Genomic DNA, 23,435 nt, shown 5'->3' with positions numbered 1-23,435 from the left:
GCAGGACTTTCTGACACTATGGGCCAGATGTACGACCCAGAGTTTTGTGACTCGCAATTTGCAACTCATTTGCGAGTCACAAAACCATATGTACAACAGTGTACCTCACACTGTTTGCGATTCCCAATGGGGTCGCAAATGACCTACCTCATTAATATTTATGAGGTAGATCGCAATTTGCGGCCCATTGGGAATGGCTGCACTCACAGGGATGGTGGCCTGCTGGGGAGAGCAGACCACCAAGTCTGGGACTGCTTTTAAATAAAGCAGTTTTTATTTTTTGAAATACATCCCGTTTTCCACAATGGAAAACAGGATGCATTTAAAAAAAATAAAAGTTTTCTTTCAATTTTTTCAGAGCAGGAAGTGGTCCCTTGGAGAAAAATATTTTCTCATGCATTCACAAAGGGGCAATAGATCTGGCATTGCCAGACCATCTTTTGGCTTTGTTAATGTTGTGTTTTTTGCAAAACGTTTTGATGGGGAAAGTGCTGGGCTCTCCTCTATCTGATGGAAGAGGCTTTTATATATTGAAATGGAATCGTCATTGTTCATTTCCTATCTCCAAGGCAGATCAAAACTCCTGATGATTGAATGAAAAAAGACAGGCATATTGAGCCAAATAATCCTCGGAAATGAGCAATTCAGATAGGCCAATGGTAGATTATCCTGTAATACTGATTTTTATTAACCCATAAGTAGTGGAAGTTAGAATCGAGGTTTATGATTTAAAAGGACAGAAGAACAAACTTATGATACCAAATATTCCTGTATGAAAGTACATCGACAGATTTTGTCTAGATGAAAGTAAATGCCACTCAACAGATTATTTAAACTTGATACCAAAGTCTAGATACCTGTAAATAACAGAAAGCATTCTGAGTAATGTGACGTATTAAAGAAAGACATACATATATATTGCAAGTCAGAAGGAAACTGTTAATAGGTCCTAAAGTCGGGATCGGTGTGCACGGAAAAAACGTAGTGGGGGTGTAAAAAAGAGAAAGAAAGGAGGAAAGTTATGCAATTAGCAAAGTAGTGTCATTAGTGCTTAATTTGTGCTTGTTGTTTCCGGTGCGGAGCACCGGCACTTATTTTTGAGGGCCGGCACTTATTTTTGAGGGCCGGCACTTATTTTTCTGCCTGAAACAGCGAGTAAAAGACTCTTACGGGAAAGACGGAAGAAGAGAAAAACAAAAAAGCGTCACAAAGGGAGAAAGCGGAAAGCTGCTAGAGTGAGCTGAAGGGGCAGGGAGTGGCTGTAAATGGATTAAAGAGGCCTGAGATGGCGTCAGGATTACGCTGCCTCAGTATTCTGTGCTTGCGCATTTAATTGCAGCAGTCGCATGTTTCAAAGGAAAGGTTTGGGCACCGGCACCTTTTTATTTACAAATTAAGCACTGAGTGTCATAGCTCTTTCAGACCTAAAGACGATTAGCCAATTCTGTGATATAGAATTCAGGGATAGAAACTGGGCATATGACTCCAGAACACATCCACATAAAGCTGCTTCACCATGGACATAATACACAGTAGCAACGCGTAGTGCATAAGCGTTTAGTATATACCGCAGTCATCACAAACAAAGCTAGATGGGTGTAATAGGCGAGAAATTGTTTGAAAAACACAGGAGTTGTGTGTACTCACATGGGAGTACGTAAGAAAACATAGCAATCATATTGCACTTAAGTATCACAGGTGGCTGCCACACATATGATACCTCCATGCCAAGCAACATCAAATTTATGCGTGTTTGATCAAAATGTGACAAACAAACTAAAAATAAATCAAGCTGTTTTTGGGAAAGAAATTAGAATGAATGTGGAAGACACTGGTTTGTGTAGCAGAGACATAGCTTACCGGGCACCAATTACTGTGCTCTGGTTAAACCAGAGGCAAATCTACAAGCAGAAACTTGTTTAGGTGTTGGAGTGTGTTCGAAGGCCGTGATAAGAGTTTGTACTACCTAAATAAAGATACTAGGAGAAATCAGTGGGGTGGTGAATTAGACTAAATTTCAACAATACTTTTACAGCAAGAGAAGAGATAAGGACGCCCATTATATAGATGTTCGAAGCTTACCAGCAGCAAGTCAGGCAGACCTGAATATCACATACAGGTGTGTAGATTTGCCGCCACAGTCAAAAAACGTGCGCCATGGAAACAGTTATAGCCACTAAATCGCTAGTCACGAGTACTAGGTGTCATAATGTTTTCTGGAAATAACAGTACTCGTGCAAGGTATGCATAAGGCAGTGCTTCCCAAAATTTAAAGAACCACAGCTCACTTTTTACTACGAAAAACGTTTGCGACTCACTTAGCTTTAATGGCCATGAGGCGAGTGATTTTTTATAATGTATCGAAAGCATTGTGTGGTAATGCATTGTGATTTACAGAAAGCACATCTTCCATTGAAGTGGTCACTACATTTGCTCAGATATACAGTTGCACTGATAAAACTATGTTTCAGTGAATATTATTTATGCATCACCAAGTAATCTCTTGATTTGTTCTGATCCTATTAAAATCTTTGTTTTCGTTACACTTCAGAATTACCAAAAAAGTGCCTAATTTTGGCTTTCTTAACTGTTGAGTGGGTACAGTTCATTTACAGGTATTTACATTTTGTTGTGTGTTTCGAAAAAATAACATCCTACATCCTTTCCTTTTACACTTCACGTACCGCAGCAACATTGTCACATAATTCATTTTACTTTTCTTTGTCTGACTGCAAAGTGAGAGGATTGTGTAAACCCAGTCCCCATGTGAAAAAAACAGCAATTTGCCATCCTGACATTTGACCTCTGTCTCTGAAGAGCAGCCAATGTGACAATATAAATATAGAATTCAAGAGCATCTTTGTTTATTGCTTGGACTTTCACGACCCACCAAATATCATCTTGCGACCAATAGCTTGGGAAACACTGGCATAAGGTGTAATACATACAAATAAAGGATGCAGAGCCATATGATATATTATATGTGAATCACATGGAGTGTAATAACGTAATATATTGTATCATTACCATATGACAAAAGCATAGAAGTATCGCAATGTCAAAATCTAATATCGTAAACTTAAGGAAAACGGAGGAGTGGAATATAGCCTCAAATATCAGACCTTCCTAGTACTGTAATCTGAATGTAATTGTACTATTCAAGAGAGGTGCTCCCCCCACCCCCCCAGCTCGGTCATGCTACAGTGTAACGCACCATAATGTGGTAGGGGCGCACCTTCCTATAGGACTGTTAACCATCCTAGTCTTACCTCATCCTGGCGTCACACATGGGCTTGCATACCACAGGTGAAATTAATAAAGGTTCTGAAAGTTTGTATGTTTTTGTGTATATCTATACGGATTCTCACGGAATGCTACAGCACAGAAAGTGGTCTCAAGAGCAGAAATTCACAGGAGTATTGTCAATCCTTTTGCTTTAGCCTGACTGCGGACCCCAACTACATTCATGACTGGGGACTGTTAAAAATGGGATATGTAGTTGGCAGTCAGTTTACACACTGTCCAAGTAGGGACCCTCACTCTGGGTAAGGGAGTCACACTTTTAAGATAACCCCTGCTCACCCCCTTGTTAGCTTGGCACTAGCAGTCAGGCTTATCTCAGAGGCAATGAGTTAATTATTTGTACCCACACACAGTAACACAGTGAAAACACTACAAAAGGACACCACACTAGTTTAGAGCAATAGTCAATATCTATCTAAGTAAAACAAGATCAAAATGACAAAAATCCAACATACACAATGTTTAAATATTAAATCCCAATAAAGCACTTAGAAAGACAATAGCTCCAACTGGTGCTATCACGACGTCGTGATGGAGTCGCTCCCAACAGTGAGACACCTCTTGCGAGGGAGTGCGGCGCCGGACATGGAGTCACATCCCAAGCTCCGTACCCTAGAAACCAGGCAGAGTCAAAGACGTAGCACGGAGTTGGGAATGTGAGGCGTTGCTGGAGCTGGTGCGGCGTTGGTTCCGTGCTGCTACGCAGGAAGTGAATCTTCAGCTCCTTATGGAGGTGAGGCATCTGTTCCTTATGGAGGCAGTGGAGGTGAGGCGGCGTTGACGGCGAGGCATTGGTTCCTGACGATCCGGCAGGGTCGATGAGTACAGTGAGTCAAAATGCAATAAGGAGACTTCACAGGGTCGCTGTCACAACACGGGGCTGCAGGCATCGCGGATGAGTTGAGTGTCACCGATGTCAGTGACACAGCACTCAGGACTTGCGATGTCGCTGGACTTCAGATGCGCTGCGGCGGCGTCAGGCCAGTGGCGCCGGGCCTGCGGCATCAGTCACGGTCGTTGCACTTCAGCAGGGACCACAGCTTTGAGTGCAGGCTGTGGCGCGGCGTTGGGCAGTGGCACCGGTTCTGGAGTCGTTTGGAGTCTGTGTGCCTGGTTCTTCTTGTTTTAATGCCAGCTTTCACTCCCAAGGGCCCAGGAACTGGAGTGAGCATCACCTGGTTAGTCAGGGTCCTCAGCACGAGAACCCAGAGGTTGGTAGGTGAAGGCTTTGCTGACCCTGAGACTTCTTAACAGGAGGTAAGTTTAGTCCAAGCTCTTGGAGAAACTTCGTGAGCAGGATACACAGCAAAGTCAAATCTTTGTCCTTTCCAAATCAGAAGCAGCAAAGCACACACAGCAAAGGGGCAGTACTCGTCCTCACAGCTCTTCTCCTTTTGCAGGGTCTCCTCTTGATGCAGAAGTGTTCTAAAAGTCTGAGTTTTTGGGTCCAATACTTATACTCATTTCTGCCTTTGAAGTAGGCGCACTTCAAAGGTAAGTATTTGTAGTGCACAAGACCCTGCCTTTCCTGCCCTGGTCCAGAAAACCATCTAGGGGGTTGGAGACTATATTGTGTAAGGACAGGCACAGCCCTGTTCAGGTTCAAGGGTCAGCTCCTCCCACCACTCTAGCCCAGGAAGACCCATCAGGATATGCTGGGCACACCTCAGCTCCCTTTGTGTGAGTGTCTAGAGTGAATTGACAACCAGCTCAACTGTCATCATGACCCAGACATATATTCCACTGCCAGGCAGAGGCACAAAATAGGTAAGTAAGAAAATGCTAACTTTCTAAAAGTGGCATTTTCAAACATGCAGTTTGAAAACCACCTTCACTAAAAGATGTATTTTTAAATTGTGAGTTTGGAGACCCCCAAGCTCCTTATCTCTATCTGCTCCGAATGGGAGATTACACTTAAGAGATATTTTGAGGTAATCCCCAAGTTACCCATTTGGGAGAGAGAGGCCTTGCAATAGTGAAAAACGAATTTAGCAGTATTTCACTAACAGGACAAATAAACCACATTAGTACATGTCCTTCCTTTTAAACACTCTGCACCCTGCCCATGGGCTGCCTTGGGCCTACCTTAGGGGTGACTTACCTGTAGTAAAAGGGAAGGTTTGGGCCTGGCAAGTGGGTGCACTTGCCAGGTTGACACTGCAGTTTAAAACTGCACACACAGACACTGCAATGGCAGGTCTGAGACGTATTTACAGTGCCACTCGTGGGTGGCACAATCAGTGCTGCAGGCCCACTAGTAGCATTTGGTTTACAGGCCCTGGGCACACATGGTGTACTATACTTGGACTTACTAGTAAATCAGATATGCGAATCATGGATAAACCAATCACTAATACAATTTAGACAGAGAGCATATGCACTTTAGCACTGGTTAGCAGTGGTAAAGTGCCCAGAGTCCTAAAGCCAAAAAAAATGTCAGAAAAAAATATCGGACGGATGCAAAAAGTTTGGGGATGACCCTGCAAAAAGGCCCAGGTCTAACAGTGACCCATCCTGGAAGCACATATGCACCTCTCTACCGACTTCTTCTACACCTGAGCCTGAAATCCAGATCAAAGCCATGAACAGCATACAAGCTTGGCATCTCCTGTTGCTATTGTTGTGAGTGATCCTCAGCAGATCTGGCATGGGCAGCCTTTCAAAGGCATGGTGGTCATTGCAGACACATTCAGGTCATTCCAAGCATTCAACATGCATGTTTTTGTAGTTCAAGACCCTCTTGCAGTATCACAGAATTAAAGTCTCCTCACAGACATGTTCTTTCGCACCTCCATTAATTGTTAGCTCCCATCACACAACCTGCAGGTACAGCTCTGTTGCAAACTTTTTAACATGTCTCTTCCAATGAGGCAGTTCTCCATTTGAAATCATTGTCCAGGTCAGATTTTTGTGCTTATAGATTCGCCCCAGAAGTGCCCCTTCTTTACAGTGTCCTGTTCTCGTGGTCAATAAACCATTTGTCCTCACATTTTTAGCGCCGGTCGCAAACCTTCATCGTTTTTCCATTGTCTGATTATTGCATCTATTTTTTCATTTACTTGTGTTTTTATAGACAGTTTACCCAACCTTTATTTTTTTTAAATGCTGTTTTTTTTTGGTTTTCTTGTAGAACCAAAGAATAAGTACAGTATTTGAGAGCAATGGACAGTTATTCTCACCAACGGAGAGCAGACAAAAGTTGCAGTTACACTGAATCGAGGATTCCTTTGTGCAATACATTTATATTCTGAGCTCCTTCCTCCTATAGGCCATTCTCTCGCTTCTCCTCCATTAGTTATTATAAACACTTAATAGTCATTAATGATGTTGTGTCATTCGGGTGATAAGGGGGCGTCCGCAAGATCCCACAGTTCGCTTCCGAGAGAGAGGTGTCTTTATAATTTATTTTTCAAAAATTCATTCCTCAAAGAGCTTTTCATGCCATAAGAGTGAAGAGAGCTTAAATACTTAAAAACTGCAAATAAACAAGAAAACAAAACAAATATCATGTAATACAACATTGGCACAATACGATAAAGCGCAAGTGTGTTTTTTGTCTTTACTACCTATCTTTGTTGGGTATTCACCAGCATAGGCCTGTGTGCATTTACTGTTTAAACTTTTATGGAGATGTCCCCCAAAGTTATACTGTCACTGACGTCCCTCCGAAGCAGGCGCCCACACTTTATAGCAGATATAGGGCTTGTGGTACTATCCCACAGTTAAATTACGTTAAGGCACAAACCTAGACATAAATCTGAGACATTATTTTTCTTTTATGAGTAGTTCATATGTAGAATGATGTTTATTTCACGTTAAATGTCCAATTCCATAGTCTTGTAACATTCAGATTCCAAATTCTAAATCCAGTTCTTCAGTTCAATTCAGACAACACGTGTTTCGTCTTGGGAAGTGTCCCACTGACTTCATCAGGGCTGGTTTTTTTAAAGTCCAAAAACAGAATAAGAACAGAGTTATCTCCCATTCCTTAGTTCCTCATATTTCAGAATTTATACAAAATGACCCGGATTTAATAACTGCCACAATCCACCATCAAAATCTGAATCATTAGGAAACTGTATCCCTTTCCTCAAGGATTTTCTTCAGAATCAGGTTGTCTGTCTTGTTTTCAACTCTTTTACTTCTTCATAAACTGAAAGCAGAATAAGCCAATCGTAAAGCTGCGTTTATAATGACTGGCAGGCTAGAGACTTGATGTAATTTTGCTGCTGTTGACAGTCAGATTGTTAATTTTTGGGGGTTCTGGGTGTGTTCCCCCTTAAGAGCACTGCCTCATAAGAGATTCGGATCACAATTATAATTATTGTTACTAAGGATTGTCTGATTGTGAGCGCCAGTTTTCCCTAAAAACCACCCTCTGTGTGATTTTCACTATCTCACAGTTGTCGAACTCTCCCAAGTGAAGTTTGGTGCCCAAGTCTACGATCCTCTTACTGTTCCCTTCCCTTTCTACTCTTTAAGAGAGCTTCTGCAGCACCTTTGAAGGCACATCATCTGCGTAGCGTGGATTTAGTCTAATCTTCATGTTTCTCAAGTGTTCCCCCTTCAAGCCCCTACACAACTGTTCTCTGCAGCTCTTGACTAGTCTGTCTGTCTCCGAATGCTTAGTTTCCTTTCAGTCTCCATGGCTGCCTAAAGAATCCTGCCTCTCTTGTAATTTTTAAGAATTCCAGAGCAACATTGTAGAGTATTCATTTTAGTGCAGGACAACAACCCCTGGGCGTCCACCCTGCTCAGCAACTGTCTGCTCTTTGCCCAGGAATCCACAATATGGAGTCCTGTGAAGAGGCATTGGTTACTAAGGAAGGTACCCTTAGCATCAGGTTGCCTAGATACAACAGTAATCTCAGGATATTTATCACTCGATGGAAATGATTTTTGAACTGGAGTTTCTGCAGTGGATTCGCTATGACTTCTGTCATAGATTCTTTTTGACCTATCTTGCATCCACACACGACATCTATGATCCTACCCATCTTATCAGGTGTCTTAAAGGAGGAAAAGTTGCTTCTTTAATGTCTTTTAGACTGGCAGGAGACCACATAAGCTGTGTGAGAGAAACAAAAAAAAATTGAAATAGCCCCACTCCCACACTTCACCTGTGCAGGCAGTGTCCTTCTCTGTGCTTCCCAGAATTTCCTAGGGTTGGAGCAACTCCTGCTCAGTTGGAGGAGCTCTACAATGCCATTCATGCCATCTTTGGTCCACTAACTCCCTCTGGCAGCCTTTGGGCCCTGCAGAGTCAAGAGCTGCCCCAACTGAGTTACTGCCAGCGGGTCCACCCCTGACTCCAGCTGGGCCCCCTGGATCCACCACCGGATCAGGATTGATGGTGCCAGGGGTGCCTTCTTCCACCCTGATTCCTTTCCATCCACCACCGACCTCAACGCTAGTGGCACTGCTCGACGATAAGCCTGGCACTTTTCAAAGCCAGCGCTGTATAGGCACCACCAACCCCTGGACTTACCGCTCCTAGTTAGACCTACCTTCTTGGAGGGGTAGGTGAGGAGGAAGGATTTGGTCCCTTTGGCTCAGGTCTTGTCCGCCCTAAACCCTGGGGTCTGGATGGTGGCGATGGACTTGCAGGACGATTATTTTCACATCCCTGTCGTTCATGGTGGCCAAGGAGCATTTCTAGTTTGCTGTGCTCCCCTCACTGCTGCCCACGGGTGTTCATGAAATTGATGGCTGGGATTGCAGCTCATCTTCAGAGGTTGGAAGTTCCAGTCTTTCCCTACCTTGATGATTGGCTGCTGAAGGTGGGCTCGCCCATCCGCTCTCACACCTCCATACTACTGTGAACCTTTTACACTTACTGGGGTTCACTGATTACATGCCAAAGTCACACCTGACTCCTTTCAACTGAGTTATTCTGGAAATAGTGCCTCTCCCCCGGAATGGAGAGTCCAAGATATTTGGGCTATAATCTTGATGTTTCAGCCTCAATCCTGTATTTAGTTGAGACTGACTCTAAGGCTACTGGGTCTGATGGCCTCCTGTATCCTGCTGGTAAAGCACGTCAGATGGCAAATGTGGTCTCTGCCATGGGTTCTGAAGCCTCAGTGGATGCAGCACCAGGGGAATCTTTCCGACTTGGTCCAGATTCTGAAGGAAACTGCAAAAGGTCGGTAATAGTGGCTAATGGACCGCATTTGGGTCCTTGGGTCTCTGAATACTTTAGTTTACTCTCAGCCTTCATGGCTGCCTGAGGAATCCAGCCTCTTGTAATCTCAGGCTATTTATCACTCTATGGAAACAATATCTAACCTGAAGTTTCTGCAGGGGATTCGCCATGACTTATGCCGTAGATTATTTCCAACCTGTTTTGCATGCACAAACGGCATCTATGATCCTACCCATCTTATCAAGTTTCTTAAAGGGGGAAAAGTTGCTGGTAGACTGTTTTTATAGAACTGACAGGAGACCACATTAGCTGTGTGAAAGAAACAAAAAAATGATGGATAGAATGCTTGTATTATTCTTAGCCATTAGTAATTATATTGGGCCACATTTCAGTCCTTTATTTTTTAATCACCAAGCCACTCAACACGGGACAACCATATGCAACTAAACCTTGGTGCTGCTCTAATAGCAAAAGATGGACCAGCCCCATTGGTTGTAGGTTTGTCACATAACCCATCACCTCCTGCATTATTTGCAAAGTTTTAACAAAAAAATGTTTCTAGCGCAAATGGATCAAAAGTTACTAAAAACGTGGTGACATGTTGGTGCGTGTGGAAGGCCCTTTGTTAAGGTTAAGTGGTCTCCTTTCAGTAGCTTATTTCTGCACTTGAGGGTTGAACTGGTTTTAATGAGCTGAACATAACTTAAAGAGAAGTGAGAAGTCAAAAAGGGGCCCTCAACTTCACAATTTCTTAAATAATATATACACAAGAACCTAATTACCTAAATTAGAGCTATTACTCAAAAATGGGTGCCCTTCCGAACATCACCAATAATTGTAAGAAGCACACAGATAGATTAGTGCTCTCTTTACATCCAATTGGATGTAAGGGGGTCCTCACCCACAGGTACCGTCCATGGCCTGCTTCATCTCCGGATCCCCACTCAAATCACCCAGTGTGATCAAGTGGACTCTATGCGTTTGTAAGCGGAGCACTTTTAATCTGCATAAAGGAAGGGCTGGGGGTGGTGTGAGTTAAAATACCTCCTAGATCCTACAGATTAATTTTACAAGGCAAGGTTAAAAACAGTGAGATGTCATTAGGAGAACAATGAACCTCAACATCAATAAGGTCGACATGTTTCAGCTATTTTACCACCCTGAAAGGTCAATCGGCTTTCTTCAGGACCAAACTAGTAACTCCCCTCTCCTTAGGTAGGAAATTCACACTACTATAGTGCTATCATAAAAAACAATTTTGAAGCATGCATGCACAAATATCAATATGGATGTAGATGACCTGTACCTGCACCCTGTACTAGCCTCATAGTAAATTGCAGGGGGACTGTCCCTGTAGTCACACATTCGTCAAGGGATCACGTCCGTCACAATACCTATGGTGGTCCCTGTTACCTGTCAGTCATTTCGATTTTCCTAGGGTTGCTGGATCAACCCTCCCTGTTCAAGTCACCTGTTATGACTCGTTTTCTAAAAAGGCTCACAACACTTGTTTCCTATGACCACTTTCATGAGGCCCTTATAGGATCTCAATCTGTGCCTCACATTTCCCATGTGTTCCTCTTCAGGCCCTTGCACAGCTATTTTTTTGCAGCACTTGACTATTACAATGGCCTTTCTAGTGGTCATTACTTTGGCCAGGAGTGTCCGAGAACTTCAAGGTCTTCTGGTTCCCCCTCTGTATACCAGATTTTTCCCCTAACAATTGGTTGTCATCCAGTTTCATGTTCGAGCATCACTCTGCCTAACATTTTTGCTCCACTGCAAACTTCCAAGGAGGGGGAGAGACTCCTTCACCTTGACGCAAAGAGAGTTCTCTCTTTTTACACTGATTGTATCAAAAACCATCTTGTGGAGATCCGTTCTTCATCTGGTTTAGTGGAGTGAAAAAGGGCAAGTCTTTGCAGAAGCTCACCATCTACCGATGGATTGTACTCTGCATTAAGATCTGCTGCACATTAGCTAAGAAGCAGCCTTTTGAGGGTTTGAGGGACCATTTTACCAGGGTCAAGGCCGCAACTACTGCAGTGACATGTTGGTACGTGGCCTGGACATCTTCAAAGCCATTACGTGGGTGTCACTCCACACATTCATGAAGCATTACTGCTTTGACAGTCAGGTCCATCAAAACAGACATTTTGCTTGTTGAGTCCTCCAGGATTTTCTGGTTTGAGGCACTTTGCAGAACCACCTACGGGCGAGGTATGGGGCCTGATTTACAAGGAGCCTCCTCACTTGTGACAGAGGTCCCACAGTTTTGGTGCTGGGGCCCCACACTTGTTGTAGCACCTCTGTACTGCAGTTGCCCATTGCAGAGGTCCTACTAGGAGTGCTGAAGCTCCTTTTGTGAATCTAACCCATTGCTTGGGTATCTATTCTAAGATGAGGAATCTATTAGAAGTCTCTAACCAAAGCACAAGTTACTTACCTTTTGTAAATCTTTTTCTGGTACAGATTCTAACTGCAGATTCCTCATTGACCCTCCTATTCTCCCTGCTCTGCGAACTGGGCTCTGCACCCTTAAGATCCCATTAGACACTGCATACTGGTCAAAGATTGGGTTTTAGTGGTTCAGCGTTTTTGCCACGGAAATATTTATGGGAGAAACTGTGAAGAAGTGCAGTGGAGTGGCACTTATATGGGCTTCACGACGTCACTTTTGACATGGTTGATGCCAATGCAGAGCCGATCGACACCACCTACAGGTGCAGAGGTACTGGTCAACATTTTCCTGATCCAGTCTGCCCTATCAGGAATATTCTAAGGTGAGGAATCTACAGTTAGGTAGAGTACACTAGAAAAAGTGTTACCAAAAATAAGTAACTTGTTCATATAAACCAGCGGAAGTGAGCCGTGTTCAGCCATACATGTTTTTGAACAACCCACACTACAGCCATTTGGTGTTGGATGTGTTGGTCATGGTATATGGAGATTTGCCTCTTTACAGTCTTCTCTGTGGTACAGTAGGTCTGACTCCGCCTATAAAAGGGCATGCTTTTTTAATGGGGGCAGAGGGAGGAATGTAATGAACAGGCCTATGTGGTGCGTGATAGAATGGTTACCCTTTGTCTGAACCTAGGGATGAACAGCCCATATAATTTTAAATAAATGCTTGCTAGAGGTGACAGCAGTCAAACCTCTAAGTGTCTCCTTTGAACATGATCCCCACAAATATGTTGACTTCACATCAGAAGTTGGTTGAAATTTTATATGTGGTCGAAAAGAAGGTCAGAACTTGCCTTGAGGAACAGTCTCTTCCAAGGGCCCCAAAATTTGCCCTGGTGGAGGAGCTATCCGGCTCCAGCTATGACTCCTTGACCATGCTTGATAAAGATTATGGGTGCATGGAAGATGGTCATTCTATGGCTGACAATTTGCTTCCTCTGATTCTGGCATTTATCTGAACTTTCAAAATGCCAGTGGTCAAGATACCTTACTACAGGTGGGCCCTCCTTAACCCCTCTAAGGCCCTGAATGAGGTAATATTCTCCTTTACTAAGACAGTACGGGAATCTGAGGAAACTCTGGAACTGACTTTAGCCTCTGAGGATCCAAAGTTTAACATTTGGATGCAAATCTTGCAAATTTGTTTCAGTTCCATACCTCATGCTCACATGTAATGATTCACTACTAGAACCTGTCTTGGCTGCCTGGGAAAAGCCCTTCTCAGGCCCAGCAGTCTATAGACAAATTGTCTGACACCAAATGCCAGCTATGGGTACTCAAAATTCTTGTCTACACACCAGTCTTCAGAGAGCTTGGTGGTTCAGCTTCCGTCTTCCAAACTGAACCTCTGCACCTTTTCTGTGGTCTATCATGTTAGGGAGTCTAAAAGACTGGACATCATAGCTCAGACGGGTTTTTGCATCGGTTTTACTGTTTCTCAGTAAAACAGTAAATATTCCACATGCCAGCTAGACCGCTATGTTCATTCCTTGTGAGAATTGGCCCAGACTTGCGGTTGTTAGCCAACCGGACCGCATGAAGAAGTAATTTCGAATTTGGTGAGTCATGAATTGAATGTGTCACAGCAGATCATGAAGTGCGGCTTGAAATCAGGGATGCCATGCTCTGATCTATGGGCATTGCCAACACATTAAGTTACAGTGCCTGGATGCGCTCAGCCGGCTTTGCACAAGATGTCTGGGCCATTCTGATGCACATGCTCTTTGGTGATGAACAGCCTTTTGCATTAAAAGTTTGATTTCTCTTAACATAGATTAGATTGTCCTTTTCAGGGGCGCTTTGTTCCATCCTAACTTATAAATTGAACACTCCTTTTTTTTGTTTTTTTCTAGTCACTTGGACATTTTGGTCACTCATTAACATAGATATCACATGATGTCCATTTTATTCCCACATTAGAAATAATTATGATTGTTTAACAACAGTAATCAACATGAAATGATAAATCATTACAAATGCATTGTGTACCTCTTATTTTTCTTTGATTTATTGCAGTGCAGGTCCAATGAGCAGAGAAGCGCAATCCACATAACAGTTTTCTATTGCAGGCAAACATATACAAAATGAGATGTTGTACATGCATCAGTGCTGTCTGTGCAGTCCATTTTTTACCCCAAGGAAGAAACCAGGCTGTGAAGAAGTGCTAGACAGCATGCTGAACACTTGGGTTTTTTAACCAAAATTCACAATATGTATTTGCAGTTTGTGGCACACGTAAAAAGTGATTTTTACCCGAATTGCACAATTTTTGGTCAGTTGCCAAAGTTGGAATTGGGACCCCGGTCTGTAGGTTCTCCCTGGTCAGTCAGTTAGCCTCTACACCAATGGATCCCCACCTTTTGGCTTCTTTGGACCCCCACTTTATCATTACTGGAGCCCGGGGACCCCCGGTGAATCATTATTGGAATTTGGGGACCCCCCACTGAGACATTACTGAAAGCTGGGGACCTAATCTGATAATATTATTATAATTTTCTAAGCAGTCGCAGACCCCCTGAGGAGGCTTCGGGGAGCCCCAGTGGTGCCCGGACCACAGGTTTGGTACCATGTTCTACACCACTTCTGCTACCTATTTCATTTCTCCCAGCTTCTGATGTGGAGATGAATCACAGTATTAGCTTCCACGTTTTAAAACTGATTTGTGAATGGTTGTGCTATAAAAGTTAGATTCTTTGGAGGCTTGCACTATCAAACCATTTCAAAATAATTAAGAAGGTTTAATTATGTACCTAACTGAAACTTGAAATTGTGATAATACGACAGAGAAGCAAGCAAGAAGTTTAGTTAGATATTATTTGCTACTGTCAATAAAGAGCTTATGTGTTGTGCTAATTATCATGTGTTATAGTTCCTACTGAACATAATAGTGATTTGTTTTCTTGTTTATTTATACGCTGAATTATTGAGACTTTTTGATGTTATCAAAAAAGTTAGACCCAACCACATTTCCATTGTCCACGCTGAATTCTATATATATCCCCCCCACCACCCAGCTCAACTTTATCAAACTTCTCTGTCTCCCCTTTCAAGTTGATCCTCGCTTAGGAGGTGGCATGCTGATGTCTTAGCCATATTATTGAAAACAGGCCGCGCAATGTGTGGATTTAATGGAGTGTGACATCATTTGTATTATGTCTTAACAAAGGTATTTCAAACTTCATTTCTTTTGCTCTATCTAATCAATTCTGTTTCTTCTATTGCAGGGAATGCCTCAGACAAGTGATACATTTCTGTGAGGAACCTGAAGTTTCCTGTCCCTTCCGCAATGAAGCATACTCCTGCAGTCTTAAACTCCAGGAGAGAGAAATACGAGCTGTAAGTTAAGAAGTTTGTGAGCCACATTCTGGCATTGACAGCATGGACTCTGGGAGCTTTCATTCACATTGGCAGTAAATCAGGTCAATTACTAGGCTTGTGCCAGAGAGCATTAGTGTACAGCATCACAATGACACACTGTTGAGGTCAGCCTTTGTCAGGGTTCTATCTAATGCAGATAGCAAAAACCACAACATTTTTTAAATCCTGTATCATTAAGCCAATTGTCCCTCTCTGCTTGGACTTACCCACTTCTCATTAATTCATTTTTTAGATCTGTTATCCTTCTTAGCCATGCACATCACTAGAACACTTAGCATGTGAATATTCCCCTCACATACCATTGTATACTGGAATATTTGAGAATCCTTCCAGACAGAAGAGTAACATGTCCATAATATGCATTTGAATACTAGAGAGGAGTGTTCGGAAGGTATGCCCGTGACGCGAACCACACTGCTTATCCTACTAGGTATTCAATATTACGGGCGGGCCATAGAGTAACACTTTGGGAATGGAGGTACATTCACGACTGTGACTTAGTTATCAAAATGAACACATTCACACTCAAGAAGCTAGAAGAGCTTCCAATAACTTGAAATTGCAGTAAAGTGGTAGAGTGACAGACAGGAAAAGGTGTCTGCTCTCTTCTATAGTGCATAGACTGTGTCTTGATTATTACATTACCAACATTTTTCATGTTGCTGCTGTGTAACCAGTCCACACTTTCAAACTTCACAAACAAAGACTTCTATCACTGTCTAGACTGCAGATTCCAATTGCACTTGTTAGGTTTATCTGCCTTCAGCTCCGTTATTGCTTTTCTAACTGCAAGTGTTAGATGTGGCCCTAATAGGGAACATATTAAGGCAATTAATCTTGTGAGGGGAATATGGCAGGGTTGTGTACTACAATTACCTAATAATGCAATTACCTGAGAAATCTAATAGTGTGAACATCCACCCCCTATATTAGACATAATATCCCACAATTTAGATCTGTTTACGTGGTCAAATGCAGAACTGCATAAGCACATTTTATTACTTAGTATTAAGTAATTGTCTCCATAATTAGGAAAGTGTTAAATCACATTGGGAAGGAACCACAGTGAATCGCTCAGCTTTGGGCTCTTTTGATTGATTGTGTCAAGAATAATTACAATATATGGAATTTCCAAGAGTGTTGTCTTTTCGATTGAGTATTGTTTTGATGTGATAATACATATATGAACTGAATGTTGTGCTGTATATCACTTTTTTAGCTTATGCAATAAAATAACTATTAGTATAGTTAAATAAAACATAATATGCTTAAAAGATAGATAAAAGTAATATTGAGAGAATATTAAAAAGTAAGAACAGTAGGAAGTAACACAAGTGAGCTTAATGTTTCCGGTGTTTCAATCACTGGTTAAACAGGAGTTCAGTTGTCTACAATGACGTGTGATATATTTAGTCTGTTGATTATCGCATCATATGATATTGCCTATATTGCCTTAAGTGGCACTTACACAGAGCACAGTCTGCCATTAGTAGGGCATCCTAGTGTTTTTGTTGTCCTTGCATGAAATTCCAAATGCTTCTTAAGTTTCAACAGTTCACTATCACTTTCAAAATGGTGCGTCTGGTTGTGTTGTCTTGGCTGTAGTTGGTGTCTGCCGAGGAGTACCGGAAGTTCTTAGAACGCGGACTCAATGTTGCCGAGAGCCGGAGTAAGAACAGTTATCACTGCAAGATGGCGGACTGCAAAGGGTGGTGTATCTATGAGGACCTGGTTAACGAGTTCTGGTGCCCGATCTGCCAGAGGACAAACTGCTTGATTTGCAAGGTAATGCATTTCTTAGCCAGAATGTTGTTTTCAAAGCTAAGTGGATGCTAGAGCGCAGATCTGCGATAAATAGTGCTAGAAAGTATGACATATTAATTACCTATATTGCCAGATATGTTATCCCAGCTACAGTTGCTAGCTGGGATGGCATGTAACATGGGAGATGTTATACCTAACACCTGTTCGCCTTTTTTTTTTTAGCATTGAATGCCGATGTCAAAAACATTATATAATTATCAAGTTGTTTTTCAAACATAACTTAGTAGTTTTTTTTACTTTAATTGCTTATCTTAATACTCACCAGCCACCATATTCTGCGATACAGTTTAAGTCCCTGTGACAGCTGAGGTGTGTAACATGAATAGAGGGTGGGGACACACAGCCTGGCAGGGTTGTTAAACATAGCAGGATTAGTGGCATGCCTGGTCTAAGGGCAGTCCTGCTTAACTGGTCACATTTTATATCGACTAGAAAATCTATGCTTAGGTATAGATGTGACATCATATATGACATTATGCACACTGGCTGTTTCTCACAGATGCCATGCTACATATAATTGATGTTAGTTAAACACATACACATACATTTTGCCGATTGTTATTCCCAGGCTGATTTCATACATGTTTCTCGGCACTATCAAAGGACCCCCCAAGATAGGGCTTAGCACCACACAATCAGAAGATACATTTTCAGATGTTCCTTCAGAATAAAACTGTTAACTGGCCAAAGGTAAAGTTGGCTCAAATTTCTATTCTTCAACAGTTTGTTGATTTTTCTATACTTTGTTGATGCTGAAGTTAAATTCACTAAGATTTACAGAGTATTTTTTCATTAGTTCTTCTAGCACACTGCTACGTTTGGTAACATATGTCCTAATAAACTTCCAAGCAACAAAGAGCAAGATAAAATGGGTGTTTTTTTAAGACGTTTGCATGTAAACATACCAACACCAGGTGTGTAGAGTGAACCTCAGTGGATCACAACTAACCCACTTATCCCTTAGCCGTATGCACATCTGGCCTGGCTGTTACCAGGACAGAGATTCATCTTCTCCAGGAAAGTCTGCATGTGAGTATGTTGGTCTTCGATAGTAGAGAATTATGGCCCTGACACTCAACAGCAGCTGAGCTAAACTGAAGCACTAAATAACACCCTACAGGTAATGGTTATGCCCTGGTGTGACTCACCTGCTTGCTTTGCCATAGGACTCAAGTTACGCGTCACTGAGGAGACCCAGCTAGGCTGAAACCAGTCTGGTGCTTCTTGTGTTCGCGTCTGGACGGGACTGATCATGACTGTCCCGGCTGAACTGTTACTGTAAGGACAGGGCCGAGGATTGATCTGCACAGGGCTGGTCTTTGTCTGGAGTGGCACAGTGGGCTAATGCATTCCAAGTAATTACCAATGGCTAAGATTAATTCAAGCATTTCACCAGTCACATTTTTTTGTTTTCTAATTACCGCTATCCCTTGCATTTCTGGGTGCTGTAACTGATGTCTCCGGTGTTCTCTGTTATCCTACTCATCCTTTGTTGTTTTGCTGTACTCTTCATGCTTTCAACCATTATATTGATTTCACTGCCTTAATACAAATATAACGTTTCAATACAGTTACTGAACAAGTAACAAATGGGTAAATAACGTTTTTGAAACAACAGGCCCTTGTCCAAAAAGGTTACGGAGACATTCAGAGATTTCTAAACTTTTGTAGAGCCATAAAAGTCACCCAGAGTACACACCCAAGTCAAGCATTTCTACCTGTGCTCTTCTTGTTCTCAGCTTAGCCCTGCACATTGTCCAGGGAAAAAACTCCCAAGGAGTAACTGTGGCAGATTCGTGCAGTTCAACTCACATTTATTTATCCACAGGGAAAATGATTCTCCTGTTCACAAAGTTCTTACTCTACATCTAATTAAAATATGGATTTTCTCTTCACTTTCCCTCATTGGGGGAGCAGTAAACTTGTGAACACAAACATTGTACATAGAAGCCATAATGGTATTGTTAGCATACGGTAGGCAAGTGGTTGTGGTTCATATGGATGTAATGCAGTAATTGTGTAGTTATAGCTGGTGAAGACAAAAACTTGACTAGTACTACAACATACATCTAACTAAACCAATGTACAGGTATGGAATTTACATATTTGCAACAGAGATGAGGCTGAGGGCAGTAAGAGGTGACTTTTCACTTAGTTTGGGAATCTGGAAAATAATAAATAACAGAGAGATCTGGTGGTAGGTCGTTCCACCATTGAGTGCCCGGAAGGTGGAAAGACTGAAACTTGAGTACAGCACTCGGTGGTTTGGAAATCAGTAGATGACTGAGGTTGGGGAGTCATAGATCCTCAGTTAGAGTGTAATGGGATGGGATGTCAGAGTAATAGTTCGGAGCCAGACCATTGATCTGCTTTGTAACACTGCCTTTTACAGAAGTAATTATTCCTCCGTTTAGAGGGTAGGAAGAAACCTGCAAAATGTGTGTGACTATTTATAACATACACGTTTGTAGGAGTTCACAATATTTTGCATGGCCTCTAATGATCCACCTTCTTTCCTGGGGTAAACCACTTAAATGAATGTGAGATCTCAGATGAATGTGAGACCTGCCTCCTGCTTGCAAAGATGCACCTCCTCTAAGCTGTTTTCAGGCCCACATAAGGACAAGGGGACAGATGTACTAAAGAATTTTGCCAATACAAACCCTGCGATTCACAGAATATTGGGGTTTGCAACCACATAATTGCCTATTTTTCGTTTCTTTTATGGGCCCTTAAAACTGCTGGTGTCAACCCCTGCGAGGGAATCATTCAAATGCCTCGTTGGGAGGACTAGTTCCTGGGGTTAAGACACAGCTTTCTCGCACTGTCTATAAAGCTGCAGTTCCCCTTTTAAGACTCACCTGCCAGACAAGTCCTTGCATTCACCCTGCTGCAGTCACAACATCCTTTTAGTACCTTGGGTCATTGGTCCATTGCCTGAAGATGCCTTAAGAAGTCTGGCAAGCTTTCAGAGGAGAACAGGTGCTTGTCTTCCTGTTACTGAAGAGGAAGGACGTTGACAATGGCAGCATCACTGCTAGCTGCAGTCATGTAAAGCTGTGCAACAAAAGGTGCAAATATGCCACCTCTGGGAGCTAAATGCATACCTGATGTCCAAGGAGTGAGAGGATGGTGGATTTTGAAGAGCTACTATTTACACCCGTGTTCTTTCCCAAGGACGTACCATCTAGAGGTTTCCTAGAGCGAATAATTGAAGCATTAGACATGTTTTGTTTGCCCAGTTTGATAGCGACCTACATTCTGCCTGTGGCCTCTTCAGGGCATGATGTTCAGGTGGAGCAGACTCTAGGAGCCCAGAGTGTAAAGACGTAGAGCGATCCTGTGCAGGAGGAGACAACACATGGGAATCCTTGGAGAAACATGAGTCATTGGCACTAGAGAGTGGATGTAGATGTGTGGGCATCCTACAATCCTACGCAGAGCTGTTTCTCCATCATGGGGACAGCATGGAGGCTGCAGTTAGGACTTGAGTGCCAGAAGGCGCTATGTAAAAAAGTGGTAATGTGTCTCGTTGAGATGTGAATCAAGTGGAGATCAGGGTGGTTGTACTCCAGTATCAGATGTTGGAGAGGTGTCTTGTTCTACTTTAGGGTACTGTGAGGTGTTTGAGAGTACTGGAAGAAGTATAAAGCGCATGCTGAAAACACAGTACAACTTGTGTGTGATAGGGGTGACTCTCTGGTTCATGAGACTGCGTGGCAGGTTTCCTGATCAAGCAAAGATTGCAGCTATGAATTCATGGAAGTGGGTGAAGTGAAAAAGTCCATTCCATACTAGAAACAAACTGGTAAATAACAATTCAGAAGACAAATAATACCCAATTTAAGAGACAGATTCTGTCTGTACTGAATTCCAGAACAGGATTTAACAGCAAGCAATAACTTTTATTGTCTTTTTAAAATTGATTTGTTGCCGTCAATTGACTATTTGCAGTGGGCAATCTCTCTGACATCATTAAACACCTGAAGCCAGCTAAGTACGTCCTTGATCATCTCCCAGCAAATACCAAAAGAGATTTTTTCCACTTTTAAAGCAACTTTGCATGCCCTCATGGATGCTTTGCTTGCTCAGGGCTCTTTCCCAGATTTTGTAAAGCTCGATTAAATCACCCCATGCTGAAAAGTCTCCAACCTGGATCCAAACCAGCTCTCAAATTTGAATACTGTATCGAAACTTACCTGGCTTGAGACGATTTTGAAGAATACATTGGCAAGCAACAAAAAAAATGTAATAGCTAAAGAACATTTGCTGGTGCAATATCCATCAAGCTTCTCCTCGGGTTGTGGTGTCGAAACTGCTCCCTTCTGAGGGATACTTTTAACTTATGATACCTCACCTTTCAATATTCCCCAGGTGCCGGAATGGATCCTGAACTTTTCATAGCAGTGCTTCCGTGCGCTGCAAGGTTGGCCGTGCAGCCCTGTTACCACTCTGGAAGTGACAGAGCAGATCCCCACGTAAGCACATAACGTCAGTTCCTTTCTTTCCGCACTTCTGTACGCAGATCCAGAGCTCCACCCCTTTTCGTAGGTTGATAAATTTATTTAAAAATCTTTCCAGTGTGCAACGTAATGATGATCCTACCGACGACTACAGGGTTCAAACCGTGTTGTGACTGTCGGAAACAGATGATAGTGACAGACCCGCATGAGGTCTGCCTCTAGAGGCGATCAGAGACCATGAAGCAAAGCGGTCCATCACCGAACACTAAAGGAAGACCTGCACTTCATGTAAATCCTGCTCTCAGTCCAAGTCGAGGGCATGGACCCGCTCTCGAAGTTACTACAGCTACAGGTCTTCTTTGTGGCTGTCTGGTAAGTCAAAGTGAAAAAGAAATGCAAGAAGTCGAAGCGAGACTCAAACCCATTCTGCTACTCTCTGTCCAAAGGAGAAGTCAGGAAGGCGTCAGGGTGACAACAGATCTCGCTCCCACCGTCAGTCAAGTAGCTGATTCCACAACGGATGCCCTTGTGTCCGACTTCCTAGGGCCATCATTGACAACACAGTAAGTCAAGACTTTCAAGGAGCACATGCTGTTAATTTTTGGCACTCCTCTGGCTCGCTTTCTAACCCAAGCATTTGCAGAAGCTTCCAGTCGGGTTTCCGTCATCGGATCTGCCCATAGTACTGTCTATGTACCTCGCACCTGCCTCAGGTTCTGTCATGGGCTGTTTCTCCATTAGGGCTCAGGGGCTGCTTCCCATTCCTACACAAATATTAAATAGATCGATGTATTTAGAGCTAAAATCATAACTCTAAACACAATCTATTTGAGCCTGGGCTGTCTGTCCCAGGCTTCGTGGTGCGCCTCACTCTGAAGCAGGAGATGGAAGCCAGGCAGTAAGTCAACTTTCTGAACTGTGCCACATGGCGCAGGCCTTACCGTTCTAAAGCCCTTCTTAGTCATTGTAGTCTACGGCAGTATCCACTTTCAGCCAGTGACGCTTTTAGCTTCATGGTTTTGGGCATCGAAGTCTCTAACCGTGCTTGAGGGCAGGCGCCCATCATTCACAGGCATAGATCCCGCCCTTTCCATGTCATCAGGCGGAGGAGGGGGATGCAAGCATGTATGATTTGGTGCCTTGTCCTCAGTCATGGTAAGTGTTATAATGCTGTTCTTAAGCTACATATATACTGTGTTGAGACACCCTGTTCACGCTAGCTGCCCCCTCTGACACACCCCAGGCCCTGGCTGCACGTGGCTGGCCCCTTTAGAAGTAGAACTGCTGTATTTGTTCCCCCGCCAAATTGATCCAAAAGATGAGCAGTGTTTTTGTTCTCTTGCGAAGTTGATCCAAATATCCAAGTTAAGAGCAAGGGGAGAAATATGTGCTTATAGTAAAGACAGTTATCTGCTGCATGGTGATAAAACTGGCCCTATCTTCATGCCCTTAAAATTAATGGCATAAACATAGATTGATTTCTGAAAAATGAATGTTAAAACGTTAAGGCAATGCATGTCAGTGATTTAGTCTCTTTCTTATTTCATGTTTTACTTAATCGTGCATTCCCCAAGTGTGTTTTGTATTTTTTCATCCTGTGTTTCTGTATTTTTTCCGTGCATCTTATTACTCTTTCATGCTGCATACTTTGAGCCTTGGCAAATGTTTTATGAGGGGCTTTAATCGAGAGCTGTGATGATGAGGCTGAAACGTTACCGGAGTGCCTGTGAGTGGGTTGGCCTTTCTGCAGAGCACACACAACAATGGTCTTGTATTCCAGTTACAATTGAAATTATATGGAAAAGTGTGTGTGTGTGTGAAGGGGGTACACAGATGTTTTTGTTGTTGTTAGAAGAATG

The 23,435-nt window shown here is 42.8% G+C and overlaps 1 protein-coding gene across 1 annotated transcript in view; it reads left to right on the top strand.

Moving 5' to 3' along the window:
* The window catches only part of LOC138282894 (ranBP-type and C3HC4-type zinc finger-containing protein 1-like), a 383,289-nt gene that overhangs the window by 299,098 nt on the left and 60,756 nt on the right, over positions 1-23,435 (top strand). The window contains exons 10-11 of the mRNA XM_069220902.1: positions 15,136-15,247; positions 16,895-17,074. Coding sequence (XP_069077003.1) covers positions 15,136-15,247; positions 16,895-17,074 — 292 coding nt within the window. The remainder of the gene's footprint in view (positions 1-15,135; positions 15,248-16,894; positions 17,075-23,435) is intronic.

This window comes from Pleurodeles waltl, chromosome 2_2, assembly GCF_031143425.1.
Source record: "Pleurodeles waltl isolate 20211129_DDA chromosome 2_2, aPleWal1.hap1.20221129, whole genome shotgun sequence".
Lineage (NCBI taxonomy): Eukaryota > Metazoa > Chordata > Amphibia > Caudata > Salamandridae > Pleurodeles > Pleurodeles waltl.
The sequence above is the reverse complement of the archived record's forward strand: the minus strand, read 5'-3'. Positions and strand labels throughout refer to the sequence as shown.